This window comes from Pelecanus crispus, unplaced genomic scaffold, assembly GCF_030463565.1.
Source record: "Pelecanus crispus isolate bPelCri1 unplaced genomic scaffold, bPelCri1.pri SCAFFOLD_253, whole genome shotgun sequence".
In the NCBI taxonomy this organism is placed as follows: Eukaryota; Metazoa; Chordata; class Aves; order Pelecaniformes; family Pelecanidae; genus Pelecanus; species Pelecanus crispus.
In genome coordinates, this window is record NW_027461333.1 from 1 (window position 1) to 20,446 (window position 20,446).

General features: G+C 73.4%; 1 protein-coding gene across 1 annotated transcript in view; it reads left to right on the plus strand.

The window, feature by feature from the left end:
• Positions 1-1,176: 1,176 nt before the first annotated feature.
• The window catches only part of LOC142596951 (SCO-spondin-like), a gene marked incomplete at its 3' end in the record, with an annotated part of 41,966 nt that continues 22,696 nt past the window's right edge, over positions 1,177-20,446 (plus strand). The window contains 37 exon segments of the mRNA XM_075727393.1: positions 1,177-1,442; positions 1,550-1,632; positions 1,751-1,921; positions 2,000-2,211; positions 2,405-2,507; positions 2,626-2,711; positions 2,713-2,785; positions 2,906-2,943; positions 2,945-2,992; positions 3,108-3,230; positions 3,315-3,477; positions 3,660-3,673; positions 3,675-3,901; positions 4,126-4,264; positions 4,386-4,512; positions 4,892-4,957; positions 4,960-5,063; positions 5,191-5,412; positions 5,518-5,683; positions 7,407-7,659; positions 9,274-9,454; positions 9,758-9,852; positions 9,969-10,225; positions 10,344-10,478; positions 10,572-10,774; positions 10,898-11,025; positions 11,151-11,260; positions 11,517-11,666; positions 11,895-11,988; positions 12,087-12,487; positions 13,181-13,411; positions 13,499-13,672; positions 13,838-13,875; positions 13,877-14,075; positions 14,189-14,499; positions 14,585-14,801; positions 17,231-17,383. Coding sequence (XP_075583508.1) covers positions 1,177-1,442; positions 1,550-1,632; positions 1,751-1,921; positions 2,000-2,211; positions 2,405-2,507; positions 2,626-2,711; positions 2,713-2,785; positions 2,906-2,943; positions 2,945-2,992; positions 3,108-3,230; positions 3,315-3,477; positions 3,660-3,673; positions 3,675-3,901; positions 4,126-4,264; positions 4,386-4,512; positions 4,892-4,957; positions 4,960-5,063; positions 5,191-5,412; positions 5,518-5,683; positions 7,407-7,659; positions 9,274-9,454; positions 9,758-9,852; positions 9,969-10,225; positions 10,344-10,478; positions 10,572-10,774; positions 10,898-11,025; positions 11,151-11,260; positions 11,517-11,666; positions 11,895-11,988; positions 12,087-12,487; positions 13,181-13,411; positions 13,499-13,672; positions 13,838-13,875; positions 13,877-14,075; positions 14,189-14,499; positions 14,585-14,801; positions 17,231-17,383 — 5,761 coding nt within the window.

The window sequence follows — 20,446 nt, forward strand, 5'->3', positions numbered from 1 at the left end:
TGTGTGTGCCGGTACCGAGTGTGTGTGTGCCCCGGTACCGAGTGTGTGTGTGCCCCGGTACCGAGTGTGCGTGTGCCGGTACCGAGTGTGCGTGTGCACCGGTACCGAGTGTGCGTGTGCCCCGGTACCGAGTGTGTGTGTGCCGGTACCGAGTGTGTGTGTGTGCCCGGTACCGAGTGTGTGTGCCCCGGTACCGAGTGTGTGTGTGCCCCGGTACCGAGTGTGTGTGTGCCCCGGTGCCGAGTGTGTGTGTGCCGGTACCGAGTGTGTGTGTGCCCCGGTACCGAGTGTGTGTGTGCCGGTACCGAGTGTGCGTGTGCCGGTACCGAGTGTGTATGTGCCGGTACCGAGTGTGCGTGTGCCGGTACCAACTGTCCGTGCGTGATACCGGCTGTATCCTGGTCCGTCCGTGCCTAATCCCTAATCCCAAAATATGCCGGATGCAGGATGTGGCCCCGCTGGGCAGAGCCGGGGCTGGGGGGGGGACTGCGGATCCGGCCCCCCCGGCGCAGTGCGGAGGGCTTCGCCCTGGAGACGGGGCCATGGCGGGGTCCGGTGTGGGGGGGGGTCCCCCCAAAACTGGCAGCTGGGTCCAATCGCCGGCCCCGCAGCTGGCCCCCGCCGGCCGGTTCGATACCATAAAAACCCGCAGCCCCTGTGGGAGGAGACCGGGGGGCACGGCGGCAGTGCCGGAGCCAGCCGGCACGGCGCGGGGGTCCCGGTGGCCGTGGGTAAGAAGGGACGGGGTGGGGTGTGGACCCCGTCCTGGGGTGACCCCCATCTTGGGGGGCTGCCTGTGGGCTCTGGGGGCGATCCTTGCCCGTGTCACCGGGGGCGGCATGTGCCGGGCATCCACCGCGGCCGGGGGGGTCCCCGCGCGGGTGCCGCGGGGACCCCCCGGCCGCGTGGATGCCCCCAGGGCTGCAACCGGGGGTCTGCTCCGCCGGTAACGCAGATCGCCCTTTGTCAAAGCCGCCGGTGCAGCGCGGCACAGCCGGAGGACGGTGCGGCATGGCCGGGGGGCTGCGGGTGCTCGGCTGGTCCCTGGTTTCCCTGCTGCTCCGGGCGGCTGCGGTGGAGGCAGCCACCGGGTGAGTCCTCCGTGCCGGTGGCTGCGCCGCGTCCCCGTGCCGGCACCCAGGATGGGGCCCGGCAACGCTGGCCGCAGCCTGAGGGATGGTTGCCGGCGTGGGTGCTGGTGTGCCGCGGGTGACACGGTGCCGCGGCAGGCGGTGGTGCGAGCGGACGGAGCAGGTGGCAGCGGAGGAGGAGGTGACGCCGCGGCGCGAGGATGCGGTGCCCTGCGCCAGCCTCTACCACTACAGCCTGGCCGGTTGGCGGATGGACCGGGACCGCATGCGCCAGGCCTACGGCGGCGACCGCGGCGAGCCCCACCGCGACGCCCAGCCCGGCTCCGGCACCCCGCTCTGCTACATCTACAAGTGAGCGCCGGGACGCGCGGTGCATGGCACCGGGGGGGGGGTGACGACGCCGGGGCACCGCGTGCCCCCGGACCCCCCCTGACGCCGGGGTTCTCCCCACCCCGCAGGCCCCCGGAGACGCGGCCGGTGGTGTGGAACCGCACGGTGCGCGCCTGCTGCCAGGGCTGGAGCGGGCCCCACTGCACCGAAGGTAGGGTGGTTGGTGTCGCCGCGGTGGCACCGCCGTGCCGTCCCCGCCGCCCGACCCCCGAGCTGTCGTGGCGCCCGGCGCTTTGCCGGCGGAGACGAGGCGCGTCCCTGTGCCGCAGGCGAAGGCTCGCTGGGGCGCTGCTACGGCGCGTGGCAGTGCCAGGACCCCGCCGGCAGCCGCAACCTCTCCGCCATGAGCTTGGCCGAGTGCTGCCGGCATCCCTGGGGGCACAGCTGGAGGAACGGCTCCGCCGCGCCCTGCATCGCCTGCACCCGCCTGCCCCTCACCGGTGGGTCCGGGGGTCCCGGGGTGGGCACGGGGGGTCCGGCGGCGGTGTTTGCCGAACAGCGTCGCCTCCCCGCTGCAGGAGAGGCGTCCCTGCAGCCGTCGCCCGCCGCGTCTCTGCGGGGAGCGGCCGCCCGGCACCGGGGTCCCTCGGCCGGCTGCCTCACCTGGGCCGGATCCCGCTACCGCACCTTTGACGGGACGCACTTCCACTTCTCCGGCGAGTGCACCTACAGCCTGGCCGCCGCCGCCGACAGCACCTGGGCCGTCTCCATCGCTGCCGGCAATCCCCGGGTACCGGCCGCCGCCGCGGTGGGGGGTGTCCGAGGGGGATCCCGGCCGGGGTCTCTGCTCTCCCAGTGGGCAGGGGCTCCACGGCACGCCATGGTCTGTCCCCATGGCACGGCACGGCTTCGTGGCGTGCCCCGGCGTGGCCGCGGCATCCCCGCTGCCAGCCGCAGCCCCAGCTGACACCACGCCGCCGCAGGCGCTGCGCATGACCTTCGGGATGGATGCGGTGGCGGCCCGGGGCCGAAACGTCTCTGTGAACGGCGTGGCAGTGCCGGAGGGACAGCCGTACCTGCACAACGGTGAGGGCGGCGGGATGCTCCGTGCCCCGCTGCCAGCGATCTCGGGGGTCCGGGGTTCCCATCCCATCCCGTCCCCATCCCTGTGCCACGCTGAGCCGCCCGGCGCTGGTGCCGGCAGGGATCAGCGTGACGTGGCTGGGCGACTGGGTGGCGGTGGCCAGCGGGCTGGGCGTGCGGGTGAGCTCGGACGGGAGCCAGGCGGTCACGGGTGACGGTCAGCACCGAGCTGCGGGGCGGCACGCGGGGGCTCTGCGGGCCCTACAACGACGACCCTGCCGGTAAGCGTCACCTCGCCGGCGATGCCCCTGCCGTCCCCGTGCCGGGGGAATGGTGGCAGATGCGGTGCCGGGGCCGTGTGCCGCGTACCCCCCGTGCCCCAGCCCTCCCTGTGCCCCCAGATGACTTCCTGCAGCCGGGGGGGGACGTGGCCCCCCTTTGCCGCCAGCTTTGGCAATTCCTGGAAGATCCCAGATGCCGGCTCAGAGGTACCAGGGCAGAGCCGGGCACCGGGAGGACCGGGGCTGCCAACCCCCGTGTCCGGCTGGGGGTCCCTGGGGGGGGGGGTCACCCCGGCTCTGAGGGTCCCCCCCCCGGTCTCAGCCCGCTTGCAGGGACGCGGTGGAGCCCGGCCCCGGCTGCGCGGCGGGTGACACGGCACGGCAGGCGGCCGAGGCCGTCTGCGGCAAGCTGCTGGCCGAGCCCTTCCGCCAGTGCCACGGCGAGGTGAGCGGGCGGCCCGCCGCCGCGGCGGGTCGGGGGGTGCCGGGGTGCCGGTCTCGCCGCCTTCACCCGCCGTCCCCGCGCCAGGTCGACGCCAGCGGCTTTTACGCGGCGTGCATGGAGGTGCTGTGCCGGGAGGGCGACGCCGGGCCCTCACCGCCCTCCGCCGTCTGCGACACCTTCGCCGCCTACGCACGGGACTGCGCCCTGCACCAAACCTACATCGACTGGCGCCGGCCGGGCTTCTGCGGTAAGGAGCTGGGGGGGGTCCGGCACCGAGCCCCTCGCTGCGGCTCCTCTGTCCCCCTGCCGTGCTGAGCACCCCAAAGGCCCATGCATGCACCCCTCGGTCATGCGCTGCGGTGCGCCTGTCGGTGCCGAGCCCGCCGGTGCCGAGCCCGCCGGTGCTGAGCGCGGCGTCTGTCCTGGCAGAGCGGCGGTGCGGCGCGGGGGAAGCGGTTCTCGGACTGCGTCTCCTCCTGCCCCGCCAGCTGCGCGGCCGTGGGCAGCGTCGAGGAGGGGCCGTGCCGCGAGGACTGTGCCGGCGGCTGCGAGTGCGTGCCGGGGCTCTACCGGGACGGGGGGCTCTGCATCCCCCCGAGCGACTGCCCCTGCTACCACCGCCGCCAGCGCTACGCCCCGGGCCAGAGCATCCGCCAGCGCTGCAACCGGTGGTGAGCAATGCCGCGGTGCCGGGGCCGCATCCTGCACCGCCGCGCCGGGCTCGCTGCACCCACCGGGGTACAAACCCTACGGATGGGCACGGCGCCCGTCGCACCCCGGTTTTTGGGGCGAGGGGGCAGGGGCCCACCCCATCCGTGCCCGGTATGGCGGGAGGCGCAGTGGCCGCGGCGTGTCCCCCCCCCGGTGATGCCGGCGTCCCCTCCTGTGCCCGCAGCACGTGCCAGGGCGGGCGCTGGCTCTGCAGCCAGGACCGGTGCCCGGGGGAGTGCGCGGTGCTGGGGGGCCGCCATTACGTCACCTTCGACCACCGGAGCTTCTCCTTCCCGGGTACCTGTGCCTACACCCTGGTGCAGGTGAGGTGGCCGCCGTGGTGGCCGCGGTGGGTGGCCGCGGCGGTGGGACCTTGCCCTGGGGGTGGCCCTGCCCCGGGGAACCCCGGCGCGGGGGGCTCAGCGGGGGTCTCTGCCCCCCAAGGACTTCGTGGAGGGGCAGCTGCTGATCACGGCCGAGCACGAGCCCTGCGATGGCCGCCGGCCCCTCGGCTGCCTCCGGTCCCTCTCCGTCAGCACCCGCCGGATCTCCGCCCGCCTCCGCGGCACAGGTGACCCGTGGGGACCATCCCCGTGCCCGGTGGCCAGTGCCGGCCCGGTGGCTGAGCCCTGATGGCACATGGTGGCCACTGCCAGCCCAGTGGCTGTGCCCCGATGGCCCATGGTGGCCAGTGCCAACGTGGTGGCTGTGCCCCGATGGCGCATGGTGGCCAGTGCAACGCAGTGGCTGAGCCCTGATGGCCCATGGTGGCCAGTGCCAACGCAGTGGCTGAGCCCTGATGGCCCATGGTGGCCAGTACCAGCCCAGTGGCTGTGCCCCGATGGCCCATGGTGGCCAGTGCCAACGCGGTGGCTGAGCCCCGATGGCCCATGGTGGCCAGTGCCAACGCGGTGGCTGAGCCCTGGCGTCCTCCGTCTCTCCCGGCGCAGGCGAGGTGACGGTGGATGGGCGGGAGGTGACGTTGCCCTTCGCCGGCGCCGAGCTGAGCGTCCGCCGGCGTCCTCCTCCTTCCTGCTGCTCCAGACCTTCGGGGCCCACGTCCTCTGGGGGCTGGAGACCCCCGCTGCCTACATCACCCTCCAGCCCGCCTTCGCCAACAAGGTGAGCCCCGGTTCCCGGCTGTGCCGTGCCGCGGCGGCAGGGCCCGGTCAGTGGAGCCGTGCCGGGATGCATCCCGGCACCGGGGGATGCCGCGGGGCCCGCCCTGAGCCGCGTCGCGGTGCGGTAGGTGCGGGGTCTCTGCGGCACCTACAACTGGAACCAGCGGGACGATTTCACCACGCCGGCGGGCGACGTGGAGACCGGCGTCACCGCCTTCGCCAACAAGTACCGGGCGTCCGGCGACTGCCCCGCGCTCAGCCCCTCGCCCCTCGAGCCCTGCGACGCCTTCGCCGGGCGGCGGGAGCTCGCCGAGGCCGCCTGCGCCGTCCTGCACGGCGCCGCCTTCCAGGTGCCGAAGGGCGCGCGCCCGGCGCCCGAGCCGGCGCCGGCGGGGGTGCCGGATGCCGGTGCCGGATGCCAGCGCCGCGGCCCGACGCGCCCCTCCCGCCCCCAGCCCTGCCACCGGGTGGTGGAGCCGGAGCCCTTCGTCCGGCTGTGCCTGCACGACGCCTGCGCCTGCCGGGGCGGGCAGCGCTGCCTGTGCCACGCCCTGGCTGCCTACGCCCGGCGCTGCGCCCAGGAGGGAGCCGCCCTGCGCTGGAGGAGCCTGGGGCACTGCGGTGCGGGAGCGCGGGGGGGGTGGGATGGGGTGGGATGGGATTGGGATTGGGTGGGGTGGGATGGGGATGGGATGGGATGGGGTGGGGTGGGATGGGGTGGGATGGGATTGGGATGGGGATGGGGTGGGATGGGGTGGGGATGGGGTGGGATGGGATGGGATGGGATGGGGATGGGATGGGGGATGGGGTGGGGATGGGATGGGGATGGGGTGGGATGGGGTGGGATGGGATGGGATGGGATGGGGATGGGATGGGGATGGGGTGGGGATGGGGGTGGGATGGGTGGGATGGGGATGGGATGGGATGGGGATGGGATGGGGATGGGGTGGGGATGGCATGGGATTGGGATTGGGTGGGGTGGGATGGGATGGGGATGGGGAAGGGGATGGGCTGGGATGGGATGGGATGGGGATGGGGTGGGGATGGGATGGGGATGGGGGTGGGATGGGGTGGGGATGGGATGGGATGGGGATGGGATGGGGATGGCATGGGATTGGGATTGGGTGGGGTGGGATGGGATGGGGATGGGATGGGATGGGGATGGGATGGGGATGGGATGGGGATGGGATGGGATGGGATGGGATGGGATGGGGATGGGGGTGGGATGGGCTGGGGATGGGATGGGATGGGGATGGGATGGGATGGGATGGGGATGCATGGGATTGGGATTGGTGGGGTGGGATGGGATGGGATGGGATGGGGTGGGATGGGATGGGATGGGATGGGGTGGGATGGGGTGGGATGGGATGGGATGGGGTGGGATGGGATGGGGTGGGATGGGATGGGATGGGGTGGGATGGGATGGGGATGGATGGGATGGGATGGGATGGGCATGGGAATGGATGGGATGGTATGGGATGGGATGGGATGGGATGGGATGGGATGGGGAAGGAATGGGATAGGATGGGGATGGGGATGGGGATGGGGATGGGGATGGGATGGGATGGGATGGGGATGGGATAGGATGGGATGGGGATGGGTGGGATGGGTGGGGATGGGATGGGATGGGGTGAATGGGATGGGATGGGGTGGGGTGGGGTGGGTGAATGGGATGGGATGGGATGGATGGGATAGGATGGGTGGGATGGGATGGGATGGGATGGGGATAGGGATGGAATGGGGATAGGATGGGATGGGGATGGGATGGATGGGATGGGGATGGGGGGGATAGGATGGGGGGGATGGGATGGGGATGGGATGGATGGGATGGGATGGGGGGGATGGGGATGGGATGGGGAAGGAGCTACAGGTGGGATGGGATGGGATGGGTGTTATGGGATAGATGGGATAAGACAATGGATATTTTGGGATGGATGGAGTATGATGGGACAGGATAGATGGGATGGGAAAGGACAGGATAGGATGAAGCGGGATGGGATGGGGCAGGATGAATGGGATGGGATGAGATGGGATGGATGGCGTGGGACAGGCTGGATGGGATGGGGTGGGATGGGATGGACAGGATGGGTTGGGATGGGTTGGGATGAGTCAGGATGGGGTGGGATGGGTCGGGACAGGATGGGATGTGTCAGGATGGGGTGGGATGGGTCGGGACAGGATGGGATGTGTCAGGATGGGGTGGGATGGGTCGGGACAGGATGGGTGGGGGATGCTGCTGCCACGTGCCCAGGGACCCCAGTCAGGGCGGGTGCTGGGGGTGCGGGCAGGGCAGGGCAGGCCAGGGCTGCTGCCGTCGGTGACGTCCGTGCGTCCGTCCCCCCAGCCGCGCCGTGCAGCGGGGGGCAGCTCTACCTGGAGTGCGGCCGCGCCTGCGGCCAGACCTGCGCCGACCTGCGCCTGGACGGGGCCGGCTCCTGCCCCGACCTGGACGGGCTCTGCGTCCCCGGCTGCAACTGCCCCGCCGGGCTGGTGCTGTCCGACGGCGGGCGGTGCGTCCCGCCGGGCGCCTGCCCCTGCCGCCACGGCGCCGAGATCCACCCCGCCGGCAGCCAGATCCGCCGGGGCTGCAACGCCTGGTGCGTGGCCCGGCCGGTGCGCGAGGGGCGGTGGAAGGGACCGGGCAAGGGGCCGCGGAGGCGGGCGGGGGCCGGGAAGGACGAGGGCCGGCGATCCGGTGCCGTGGGACGTGGCGGTGGTGGGGGACGTCTGATGAAACCCCCCTACGGCCCGCTCGGCATGGCACCGCGGGATAGGCGGCTTTCATTGAACGTCCCTGCCGCGGGGCAGCCGTGCCGTCGGAGAGGAGCCGGGCCCCGGCCCCGGGGTGGGGGCGTGGAACCATCTCGGGGATGGGGTGGGATGGGGTGGGATGGGGTGGGATGGGGTGGGATGGGGTGGGATGGGATGGGATGGGATGGGGTGGGATGGGATGGGATGGGGATGGGATGGGATTGGGCTGGGCTGGGCTGGGCTGGGGATGGGATGAGATGGGATGGGGATGGGATGAGATGGGATGGGGATGGGGATGGGATGAGATGGGATGGGGATGGGATGGGGATGGGATGGGATGGGATGGGATGGGATGGGATGGGATGGGGTGGGATGGGGTGGGATGGGGTGGGATGGGGTGGGATGGGATGGGATGGGGTGGGATGGGGTGGGATGGGATGGGCTGGGATGGGGTGGGATGGGGTGGGATGGGATGGGATGGGATGGGATGGGATGGGCTGGGATGGGGTGGGATGGGGTGGGATGGGATGGGGTGGGATGGGATGGGATGGGATGGGGTGGGATGGGGTGGGATGGGATGGGATGGGGTGGGGTGGGATGGGATGGGATGGGGTGGGATGGGGTGGGATGGGGTGGGGTGGGGTGGGATGGGATGGGGTGGGATGGGATGGGATGGGATGGGATGGGAGGGGATGGGGTGGGATGGGGTGGGATGGGATGGGATGGGATGGGATGGGATGGGATGGGATGGGATGGGGATGGGATGGGATGGGGTGGGATGGGGATGGGATGGGGATGGGATGGGATGGGATGGGGTGGGATGGGATGGGATGGGATGGGGTGGGATGGGATGGGATGGGGTGGGATGGGATGGGGATGGGGTGGGATGGGGTGGGATGGGATGGGATGGGATGGGATGGGATGGGATGGGATGGGGTAGGATGGGGATTGGATGGGATGGGATGGGATGGGATGGGATGGGATGGGGATGGGATGGGATGGGATGGGATGGGAGGGGATGGGGATGGGATGGGATGGGATGGGAGGGGATGGGGATGGGGATGGGATGGGATGGGATGGGGTGGGATGGGATGGGATGGGGATGGGATGGGGATGGGGTAGGATGGGGATGGGATGGGATGGGGATGGGATGGGGTGGGATGGGATGGGTTGGGATGGGGTGGGATGGGGTGGGATGGGATGGGATGGGATGGGGTGGGATGGGGTGGGATGGGGTGGGATGGGGATGGGATGGGGATGGGGTGGGATGGGATGGGATGGGGATGGGATGGGGATGGGGTGGGATGGGGTGGGATGGGGATGGGGTGGGATGGGATGGGGATGGGATGGGATGGGGATGGGTGCTGGGGATGCAGGGACCCCAGCGTGGGGCCGGCTGCTCGTGGGGTCCCCAGGCTGGGGGTGCCGCGGGGCCGCCCTCACCCTTCCCTTCCCTGCAGCGTCTGCGCCGGCGCGTCCTGGCGCTGCACCGAAGCCCCCTGTCCCGCGGCCCCCCTCTGCCCCGGGGGGCTGGTTCACGCCCCGGGGTCCTGCCTGCGCCGCTGCGACAGCGCCGAACCCAACGGCACCTGCGCCGGCATCGCCGACGGCTGCGTCTGCCCCCCCGGCACCGTCTTCCTGGTGGGTGACCCCCTCCTGCGGGCGAGTCCCGGGGGGCCGGGGCTGGGGAGCGGGGGCATCGGGAGGCGGGTGGCTGGGGAGCTGGGGGGCCGGGGGAGCCAGGGCATGGGGGGCCGGGGGACTTGGGGTGTCGGGGGGTCCGGGGGACTTGGGGCATCAAGGATTTGGGCTGTGGGGGGCTGGCGAGGGGCACCGGGGGGTCCCAGCCCCACTGTTGGTGCCCGCCCGGAGCCCCCCAGGGGGGCCATCAGCCCCCGCTCCCCCCATCCCCGCCTCACCGGTGCGGGGGTCTCGTGCCGGCAGGACGGGCGCTGCGTGCCCCCCGAGGAGTGTCCCTGCCACCACGGCGGGCGGCTGTACCGGCCCAACGACACCATCGTGCGGGACTGCAACACTTGGTGAGACCCCCGCCAACCCCAGCGCCAACCCCACCCCCCCCCCAACCTTTCCATCCCCTCCAGTGACGCTGGCGATGCCGTGGCCGTGCCGGCGCTCAGCTCCGTCCCCCCGGCAGCGTGTGCCGGCAGCAGCGCTGGCACTGCGGGCGGGAGGAGTGCGCCGGCACCTGCGTGGCCGCGGGGGACCCCCACTACGTCACCTTCGACGGGCGAGCCTTCTCCTTCCCGGGGGACTGCGAGTACCTGCTGGCGCGCGAGGCCGACGGCCTCTTCGCCGTCACCGCCGAGAACGTCCCCTGCGGCACCGGCGGCGTCACCTGCACCAAGTCGGTGGTGGTGGTGATGGGCAACACCGTGGTGCACATGCTGCGGGGTGAGGGGGGCGGCGGGGGCACGGGGACGGGTGCCCCACGGGGACGGGGACGGGGCGCCGGTGAGGACGGCGACGTGCCGGGGGTCACCGGCGCTGACGGCCCGCTCCGTCCCGGCAGGGAGGGGCGTGACGGTGAACGGGGTCTCGGTCCGACCCCCCAAAGTCTACAGCGGGACCGGGCTGACGCTGGAGCGCGCCGGCCTCTTCCTCCTCCTCCTCTCACGCCTGGGGCTGGCGGTGCTCTGGGACGGAGGTGAGAGGCGCCGGGGGGTTCGGGGGGGGGGTCCCTGGGCCCGCCGTGCCGTGGGGGGCCGCCGGTGCCGAGCGCCGCGCCGTGCCGTCGCAGGCACGCGGGTGTACGTCCGCCTGGAGCCGCAGCACCGGGGCCGCGTGGCCGGGCTCTGCGGCAACTTCGACGGCGACGCCGAGAACGATTTCGCCAGCCGGCAAGGGGTGCTGGAGCCCACCGCCGACCTCTTCGGCAACTCCTGGCGCCTCAGCCTGCTCTGCCCCGAGGTGGACGGCGCCGACGCACGGCACCCCTGCACCGTACGGACGGGGATGGGGAACCGGGGTTCCTGCGCGGTGACGGCGGCGGGCGGCGGGCGGGGGTCAGCCCCGGTGCCCGGCTGGCCGAGGGCCGGCGTCTGACGGCAGCACCGACCCCCCCAGGAGAGCCCCCACCGGGCGACGTGGGCCCGCGGGCGCTGCAGCGTCCTCCGGCAGCGGCTCTTCGCGCCGTGCCACGACGCCGTGCCGTGCCAGCGCTTCTACGACTGGTGCGTCTTTGACGCCTGCGGGTAAGTGCGGGGACGGCAGCGGGGCGGGGGGTCCCCGAGCTGCGGCGGAGGTGTGATGGGGGGGGGTCCCCGCCACCTTTATGCCACCAAACCCGGCGCCCACCCCACCGCGCTCGTGCCGGCAGCTGCGACTCCGGGGGGGACTGCGAGTGCCTGTGCACGGCCATCGCCGCCTACGCCGAGGAGTGCGGCCGGCGCGGCGTCCACATCCGCTGGAGGAGCCAGGAGCTGTGCCGTGAGTCGCCAGGAGGCTGGGCGGGGGGGGGGGGGTCCGGGCTGGGGGTCCGGGCTGTGCCCCCCTCCCCAGGGCTGTGCTGGGGTCCGGGTCCGGTCCAGGCGAGCGATGGGGCTGCGATCCCGGGGTGCGTGTCGGGGGGCAGGACCCCCCCATGGGGCCGTGGGGAGGGTGTGGGGCAGGCAGCCGTGGGGCAGGCAGCCGTGGGGCAGGGGGGGCACAGCCCTGACCCCCCCCCCCCCCGCTCCGTCTCCAGCGCTGCAGTGCGAGCGGGGGCTGGAGTACAGCGCCTGCGGCCCCCCCTGCCCCCCAACCTGCCGCGACCTCGGCCGGGAGCCCCCCGAGCACTGCCGGGGCCTGTCCTGCCTGGAGGGCTGCTTCTGCCCCCCGGGGAGGGTCCTGCACGGTGAGACCTGGCTACGGCGTGGGGCTGGCCCCCCAACCAGCTTTGGGTGCCGGGCTCGCACCCGCCTCCCCGCTCCTGGGCGCGGGGGGTCTGCGCCCACCCTGCCCCGACCCCCTCCCTGCCCACGCGGTGCGGGGTCCGGACCCGGCTTTGGGCGCCGGCGGCTCGGCCGCGTGCCGGGGGTCGGCTCGGCCGCGGTCCGACGCCCGCTCCCCTCCCCGCTGGCAGAGGGCGGCTGCGTCGAGCCCACCGAATGCCCCTGCTTCTGGGACGGCTTCGCCTTCCCGGCCGGCGCCGCGGTGCAGCAGGGCTGCAAGAACTGGTGAGTCCGGCAGCCATTTGGCGCCCGCCGGCAGCGGGGCCGGCGACACCGGGACCGCGGGCAAGCAGCCCAGAGCCGAGCCGTCGGCGTCCCCGCAGCACGTGCGCGGCGGGCCGGTGGCGGTGCCCATCCTCGCCGGAGCCCTGCCCGGCCCAGCCGCGTTGCGCCGAGTGGGAGTTCGCCTGCCGCGCCGACGGCCGCTGCGTGCCGGGCGCCTGGGTCTGCGACAACGAGGAAGACTGCGGCGACGGCTCGGACGAGGTCTGCGCCCCGCGCTGCGCCCCGCACCAGCACCGCTGCGCCGGCGGGCAGTGCCTGGCCTGGGGCGCCCGCTGCGACGGCGTGCCCGACTGCCCCGACGGCTCCGACGAGGGCGGCTGCCCCACCGAAACCTGCACGCCCCCCCAATTCGGCTGCGCCAGCGGCCGCTGCCTCCCCCCGGAACGCGTCTGCGACGGGGAGCTGGACTGCGGCTTCGCCGACGACTCGGACGAGGCAGGCGAGTGGCCCCACGGCTGCGCCGGGGGGTCCCGGGGAAGGGGGCGCGTTATGGGGGTCCCCGGTCCCATAGCAGCGGGCGACAGGAGCGGGCTGCACCCCACGGCGAGGGGGTCGGAGCCCCCCGGTCCTTCGGGGTCTGCGCCCCACGGCGAGGGGGTCGGAGCCCCCCCGGTCCTTCGGGGTCTGCGCCCCACGGCGAGGGGGTCGGAGCCCCCCCGGTCCTTCGGGGTCTGCGCCCCACGGCAGGGGGTCGGAGCCCCCCCTGCCCTTCGGGGTCTGCGCCCCACGGCGAGGGGGTCGGAGCCCCCCGGTCCTTCGGGGTCTGCGCCCCACGGCGAGGGGGTCGGAGCCCCCCCGGTCCTTCGGGGTCTGCGCCCCACGGCGAGGGGGTCGGAGCCCCCCCGGTCCTTCGGGGTCTGCGCCCCACGGCGAGGGGGTCGGAGCCCCCCGGTCCTTCGGGGTCTGCGCCCCACGGCAGGGGGGTCGGAGCCCCCCCGGTCCTTCGGGGTCTGCGCCCCACGGCGAGGGGGTCGGAGCCCCCCCGGTCCTTCGGGGTCTGCGCCCCACGGCGAGGGGGTCGGAGCCCCCCCGGTCCTTCGGGGTCTGCGCCCCACGGCGAGGGGGTCGGAGCCCCCCGGTCCTTCGGGGTCTGCGCCCCACGGCGGGGGGTCGCTGACCGCCACCGCTGCAGGCTGCAGCCCGAGCTGCGAGGCGGGCGAGTTCCGCTGCGCGGTGGGCCGGTGCGTGCCGTACCCGCGCCGCTGCGACGGCCGCGACGACTGCGGCGACTTCAGCGACGAGCGCGGCTGCGTCTGCCCCGCCGGCCACTTCCAGTGCCCCGACGGCCGCTGCCTGCCCCTGGCCGCCGTCTGCGACGGCCACCGCGACTGCGCCAACGGCACCGACGAGGCTTTCTGCCCAGGTGAGCGGCGGCGCGGCCGAGCCCCCCGCCACCGGGACCCCCCGGCCGGCGCCGGCGTCGCCCCATGGGACCGTGTGCCCCCCCCAGACCGCGTCACCTGCCCCCCCGGGCAGCTCCTCTGCCCCGACGGCTCCTGCATTGGCGAGGCCGCGATCTGCGACGGCGTCCGCGACTGCCGGGACGGCTGGGACGAGAGCCCGGCGGGCTGCGCGGTGGCACTGCCCGCCGCCGCGTTCACCACAGCCACCGACGTCTCGGCAGGTGAGGGGCGGCGGTGCCGCGGGGCGGCCGGACCCCCTGCGCAGCTCCCCATTGCCCCCGGCGCGGCCGCGCTCGCCGGGGAGCGCCGTGCCGCGCGCCGGCATGGCAGCCGGCGGGGATGGCGACCATCGGGCCGGGAATGCGGCGGTGACCCGGCACCCCCAGCGCCGGCGTGCGGCCCCTACGCCTTCGCCTGCGGGAGCGGGGGAGTGCGTGCCGCGGGGCTGGCTCTGCGACGGCGAGGCCGATTGCCACGACGGCAGCGACGAGCTGGGCTGCGCTGGCGGCTGCGAGCCGGGCCACTTCCCCTGCGCCCACGGCGCCGACTGCGTCGCCTACGGCCAGCTCTGCGACGGCGTGCCCCACTGCCGCGACCGCTCCGACGAGAGCGCCGACCACTGCGGTCAGCCACGGCGAGGGGTCCCCCCCCCGCTGTCCGCCGCCGCGGCGGTGGGGTGCTTTTTGGGGGGGTCGCCCCGTGGCTTTGCAGCTGACGGTGCCCCGGCTCCGGCGCAGGCTCTACCACCGTGCCGCCGTGCCCGGGGCACTTCGCCTGCGACGACGGCGTCTGCCTGAACGCGTCGAGGGTCTGCGACGGTGCCGCCGACTGTCCCGGTGGCGAGGACGAGCTGGCCTGCGGTGAGGGGGTCGCCGGGACGGGCCGGGGGCTGGCGGCGGGGTCGCGGCTGGGGGTCGGCCACCCCGCCACGGCCACCGCGTGTCCCCCTGCGCAGAGCACCGCGTCCGCGCCGGCGGGAGCAACCGGACGGGGGGGTCCCTGCGCCGAATACGCCTGCGGCGGGGGCGAGTGCGTCGCCTTCCAGCAGGTTCGGGGGGGTCCGGGGGGGACCCCCACCCCTCCCGGTGCCGCCGCGGGTGTGCCCGCGTCGAAGCGTGGCTTCGGTGCCGCAGGTGTGCGACGGCGTGCCGGATTGCGGGGAGCCTTCCCGGGACGAGGAGGAGTGCGGGACGTGGGGGGTCTGGGGGCCCTGGGGCGACTGCAGCCGCTCCTGCGGTCCCGGCTTGCAGCGGCGCCAGCGGGGCTGCCGGCAGCGCCGGCCCGGCGTGCTGCACCGCTGCCAGGGCCAGGCCGCGCAGCAGCGGCAGTGCTTCAGCGTCGCCTGCCCCGGTGAGCCCGGCTGCCGGCGCGGACGGGGGGTCTGGGGGGCTGGAGTGGGGGGCTTGGGGGGTGCCAGCCCCCAGGGATGCCGGGGGGATTTGGGGGTCCCAGGGTTGGGTGCCCGGGGGGTTTGGGGGGTGCCGTGGGGGTTCCCATGGCTGGGGTGCCCGGGGGATTTGGGGGTCCCAGGGTTGGGTGCCTGGGGGGTTTGGGGGGTCCCATGGCTGGGGTGCCTGGGGGATTTGGGGGTCCCAGGGTTGGGTGCCCGGGGGGTTTGGGGGTTCCCATGGGGGTCCCAGGGTTGGGTGCCGGGGGGTTTGGGGGGTCCCCGTGGGGGTCCCAGGGTTGGGTGCCCGGGGGGTTTGGGGGTTCCCATGGGGGGTCCCATGGCTGGGGTGCCCAGGGAATTTGGGGGGTCCCAGGGTTGGGTGCCTGGGGGGTTTGGGGGGTCCCGTGGGGGTTCCCATGGCTGGGGTGCCTGGGGGATTTGGGGGGTCCCATGGCTGGGGTGCCTGGGGGATTTGGGGGGTCCCAGGGTTGGGTGCCTGGGGGGTTTGGGGGGTCCCGTGGGGGTCCCAGGGTTGGGTGCCTGGGGGGTTTCGGGGGTCCCAGGGTTGGGTGCCCAGGGGGTTTGGGGGGTTCCCATGGGGGTCCCAGGGTTGGGTGCCCGGGGGGTTTGGGGGTTCCCATGGGGGTCCCAGGGTTGGGTGCCGGGGGGTTTGGGGGGTGCCGTGGGGGTCCCAGGGTTGGGTGCCTGGGGGGTTTGGGGGTTCCCATGGGGGTCCCAGGGTTGGGTGCCGGGGGGTTTGGGGGTTCCCATGGGGGTCCCAGGGTTGGGTGCCGGGGGGTTTGGGGGTTCCCATGGGGGTTTCCATGGCTGGGGTGCCCGGGGGATTTGGGGGGTCCCATGGCTGGGGTGCCCGGGGGGTTTGGGGGTCCCAGGGTTGGGTGCCCGGGGGGTTTGGGGGGTCCCGTGGGGGGGGGTTCCCATGGCTGGGGTGCCTGGAGGATTTGGGGGGTCCCATGGCTGGGGTGCCTGGGGGATTTGGGGGTCCCAGGGTTGGGTGCCCGGGGGGTTTGGGGGTTCCCATGGGGGTCCCAGGGTTGGGTGCCGGGGGGTTTGGGGGTTCCATGGGGGTCCCAGGGTTGGGTGCCGGGGGGTTTGGGGGGTGCCGTGGGGGTCCCAGGGTTGGGTGCCTGGGGGGTTTGGGGGTTCCCATGGGGGGTCCCATGGCTGGGGTGCCTGGGGAATTTGGGGGGTCCCAGGGTTGGGTGCCTGGGGGGTTTGGGGGTTCCCATGGGGGTCCCATGGTTGGGTGCCCGGGGGGTTTGGGGGGTCCCAGGGTTGGGTGCCCGGGGGGTTTGGGGGGTCCTGTGGGGGTTCCCATGTCTGGGGTGCCTGGGGGTTTGGGGGCCCCAGGGTTGGGTGCCCAGGGGGTTTGGGGGTTCCCATGGGGGTCCCAGGGTTGGGTGCCCGGGGGGTTTGGGGGGGTGCCGTGGGGGTTCCCATGGCTGGGGTGGCCAGGAAATTTGGGGGTTCCCATGACTGGGGTGCCTGGGGGATTTGGGGGGTCCCATGGTTGGGTGCCCGGGGGGTTTGGGGGTTCCCATGGGGGTTTCCATGGCTGGGGTGCCCGGGGGATTTGGGGGGTCCCAGGGTTGGGTGCCCGGGGGGTCTGGGGGGTTCCCGTGGGGGTTTCCATGGCTGGGGTGCCTGGGGGATTTGGGGGTTCCCATGGGGGTCCCAGGGTTGGGTGCCGGGGGGTTTGGGGGTTCCCATGGGGGTCCCAGGGTTGGGTGCCCGGGGGGTTTGGGGGTTCCCATGGGGGTCCCAGGGTTGGGTGCCCAGGGGGTTTGGGGGTTCCCATGGGGGTCCCAGGGTTGGGTGCCCGGGGGGTTTGGGGGTTCCCATGGGGGTCCCAGGGTTGGGTGCCGGGGGGTTTAGGGGGTTCCCATGGGGGTCCCAGGGTTGGGTGCCCGGAGGGTTTGGGGGTTCCCATGGGGGTCCCAGGGTGGGGTGCCCAGGGGGTTTGGGGGTTCCCATGGCTGGGGTGCCTGGGGGATTTGGGGGTCCCAGGGTTGGGTGCCCGGGGGGTTTGGGGGGGTCCCATGGGGGTCCCATGGCTGGGGTGCCCAGGGAATTTGGGGGGTCCCAGGGTTGGGTGCCCGGGGGGTTTGGGGGTTCCCATGGGGGTCCCAGGGTTGGGTGCCCGGGGGTTTGGGGGTTCCCATGGCTGGGGAGATTTTTCAGATTTAGGGTGCCACCCCCCCCAGGGGTGCCAGCAGTACCGGGGGGCCTGGGGGGGGTCCCCCAGCCGGTGGGTTTGGGGGTGCCCGGGGGGGGTTGCCATGGCCGGGGGTCTGGGGGGTGCCAGGGGGTGCGGGCAGGGGGTGGGGGCAGGGGGTGCCCACCCTCACGCCTCTCCCCCCACCCGCAGTCGACGGCGCCTGGAGCGAGTGGGCGCCCTGGTCCAACTGCACGGGGGGCTGCGGCGGGGTGCGGCTGCGGCGGCGCGACTGCCGGCCCCCCCAGAACGGCGGCCGCCCCTGCGCCGAGCTGCCCGGGGCGTCCCCCGCCACCCTCGAAATGGGTGGGTGCCGCTGGGGCTCCGGGGGGATCCGTGGGGCGGGGGGGGTCCGTGGGTCTGGCGGGCTCCGTGGGGCGGGTGGGCTCGTGGGGCGGGGCGGGCTCTGTGGGTCTGGTGGGCTCCGTGGGGCGGGTGGGCTCTGTGGGGTGGGTGGGCTCCGTGGGGCGGGCGGGCTCTGTGGGGCGGGTGGGCTCCATGGGTCTGCTGGGCTCCATGGGTCCAGTGGGGTCCATGGGTCCAGTGGGGGTCCGTGGGGTCTGGTGGGCTCCATGGGGCGGGTGGGGTCCATGGGGCGGGTGGGCTCCATGGGTCTGCTGGGCTCCATGGGTCCAGTGGGGTCCATGGGTCCAGTGGGGTCCGTGGGTCTGGTGGGCTCCATGGGGCGGGTGGGGGTCCATGGGGCGGGTGGGCTCCATGGGTCTGGTGGGGTCCATGGGTCTGCTGGGCTCCATGGGTCCAGTGGGGTCCATGGGTCTGGTGGGGTCCGTGGGTCTGGTGGGCTCCATGGGGCGGGTGGGCTCCATGGGTCTGGTGGGGTCCGTGGGTCTGCTGGGCTCCATGGGGTGGGTGGGCTCCATGGGTCTGGTGGGGTCCGTGGGTCCGGTGGGGTCCGTGGGTCTGGTGGGCTCCATGGGGCGGGTGGGGTCCGTGGGTCTGGTGGGCTCCGTGGGGCGGGTGGGCTCCGTGGGGCGGGCGGGCTCTGTGGGTCTGGTGGGCTCCGTGGGGCGGGCGGGCTCTGTGGGGCGGGTGGGCTCCATGGGTCTGCTGGGCTCCATGGGTCCAGTGGGGTCCATGGGTCCAGTGGGGTCCGTGGGTCTGGTGGGCTCCATGGGGCGGGTGGGGGTCCATGGGTCCAGTGGGGTCCGTGGGTCTGGTGGGCTCCATGGGGCGGGTGGGCTCCATGGGGCGGGTGGGCTCCATGGGTCTGGTGGGGTCCATGGGTCTGGTGGGCTCCATGGGTCCAGTGGGGTCCATGGGTCTGGTGGGGTCCGTGGGTCTGCTGGGCTCCATGGGTCCAGTGGGGTCCATGGGTCTGGTGGGGTCCATGGGTCCGGTGGGGTCCGTGGGTCTGGTGGGGTCCATGGGTCTGGTGGGCTCCATGGGGCGGGTGGGGTCCATGGGTCTGGTGGCCTCCATGGGTCTGCTGGGCTCCATGGGTCCAGTGGGCTCCATTGGTCCAGTGGGGTCCATGGGTCTGGTGGGGTCCGTGGGTCTGCTGGGCTCCATGGGTCCAGTGGGCTCCATGGGTCTGGTGGGGTCCGTGGGTCTGCTGGGCTCCATGGGGCGGGTGGGCTCCATGGGTCTGCTGGGCTCCATGGGTCCAGTGGGGTCCATGGGTCCAGTGGGGTCCGTGGGTCTGGTGGGCTCCATGGGGCGGGTGGGGGGTCCATGGGGCGGGTGGGCTCCATGGGTCTGGTGGGGTCCATGGGTCTGCTGGGCTCCATGGGTCCAGTGGGGTCCATGGGTCTGGTGGGGTCCGTGGGTCTGGTGGGCTCCATGGGGCGGGTGGGCTCCATGGGTCTGGTGGGGTCCGTGGGTCTGCTGGGCTCCATGGGGTGGGTGGGGCTCCATGGGTCTGGTGGGGTCCGTGGGTCCGGTGGGGTCCGTGGGTCTGGTGGGCTCCATGGGGCGGGTGGGGTCCGTGGGTCTGGTGGGCTCCGTGGGGCGGGTGGGCTCCGTGGGGCGGGCGGGCTCTGTGGGTCTGGTGGGCTCCGTGGGGCGGGCGGGCTCTGTGGGGCGGGTGGGCTCCATGGGTCTGCTGGGCTCCATGGGTCCAGTGGGGTCCATGGGTCCAGTGGGGTCCGTGGGTCTGGTGGGCTCCATGGGGCGGGTGGGGTCCATGGGTCCAGTGGGGTCCGTGGGTCTGGTGGGCTCCATGGGGCGGGTGGGCTCCATGGGGCGGGGTGGGCTCCATGGGTCTGGTGGGGTCCATGGGTCTGCTGGGCTCCATGGGTCCAGTGGGGTCCATGGGTCTGGTGGGGTCCGTGGGTCTGCTGGGCTCCATGGGTCCAGTGGGGTCCATGGGTCTGGTGGGGTCCATGGGTCCGGTGGGGTCCGTGGGTCTGGTGGGGTCCATGGGTCTGGTGGGCTCCATGGGGCGGGTGGGGTCCATGGGTCTGGTGGCCTCCATGGGTCTGCTGGGCTCCATGGGTCCAGTGGGCTCCATTGGTCCAGTGGGGTCCATGGGTCTGGTGGGGTCCGTGGGTCTGCTGGGCTCCATGGGTCCAGTGGGGTCCATGGGTCTGGTGGGGTCCGTGGGTCCGGTGGGGTCCGTGGGTCCAGTGGGGTCTATGGGTCTGCTGGGCTCCGTGGGTCTGGTGGGGTCCGTGGGTCTGGTGGGGTCCATGGGGTGGGTGGGGTCCATGGGTCTGGTGGGCTCTGTGGGTCTGGTGGGCTCTGTGGGGCGGGTGGGGTCTATGGGTCCGATGGGGTCCAGGGGTCCGGTGGGGTCTGTGGGCAGGTGGGCTCCATGGGTCCAGTGGGGTGTGTGGGGCAGGTGGGCTCTGTGGGTCTGGTGGGGTCCGATGGGGTCCATGGGTCTGGTGGGCTCCATGGGTCCAATGGGCTCCATGGGTCCATGGGGTCTGTGGGTCGGTGGGGTCCATGGGTCTGTGGGCTCTGTGGCTCCTGTGGGGTCTGTGGGTCTGGTGGGCTCCATGGGGCGGGTGGGGTCCATGGGTCCGGTGGGGTCTATGGGTCTGTGGGCTCTGTGGCTCCAGTGGGGTCTGTGGGTCTGGTGGGCTCCATGGGGCGGGTGGGGTCCGTGGGTCCATGGGTCTGGTGGGGTCTGTGGGTCCGGTGGAGCCTGTGGGTCCAGTGGGCTCCATGTGTCCTGTGGGGTCTGTGGGTCTCCTGGGCTCCATGGGTCCAGTGGGGTTTGTGGGTCTGGTGGAGTCTGTGGGTCCGGTGGGCTCTGTGGGTCCGGTGGGCTCTGTGGGTCTGGTGAGGTCCATGGGTCTGGTGGGGTCTGTGGGTCCGGTGGAGCCTGTGGGTCTGGTGAGGTCCATGGGTCTGGTGGGGTCTGTGGGTCCGGTGGAGCCTGTGGGTCCAGTGGGCTCCATGTGT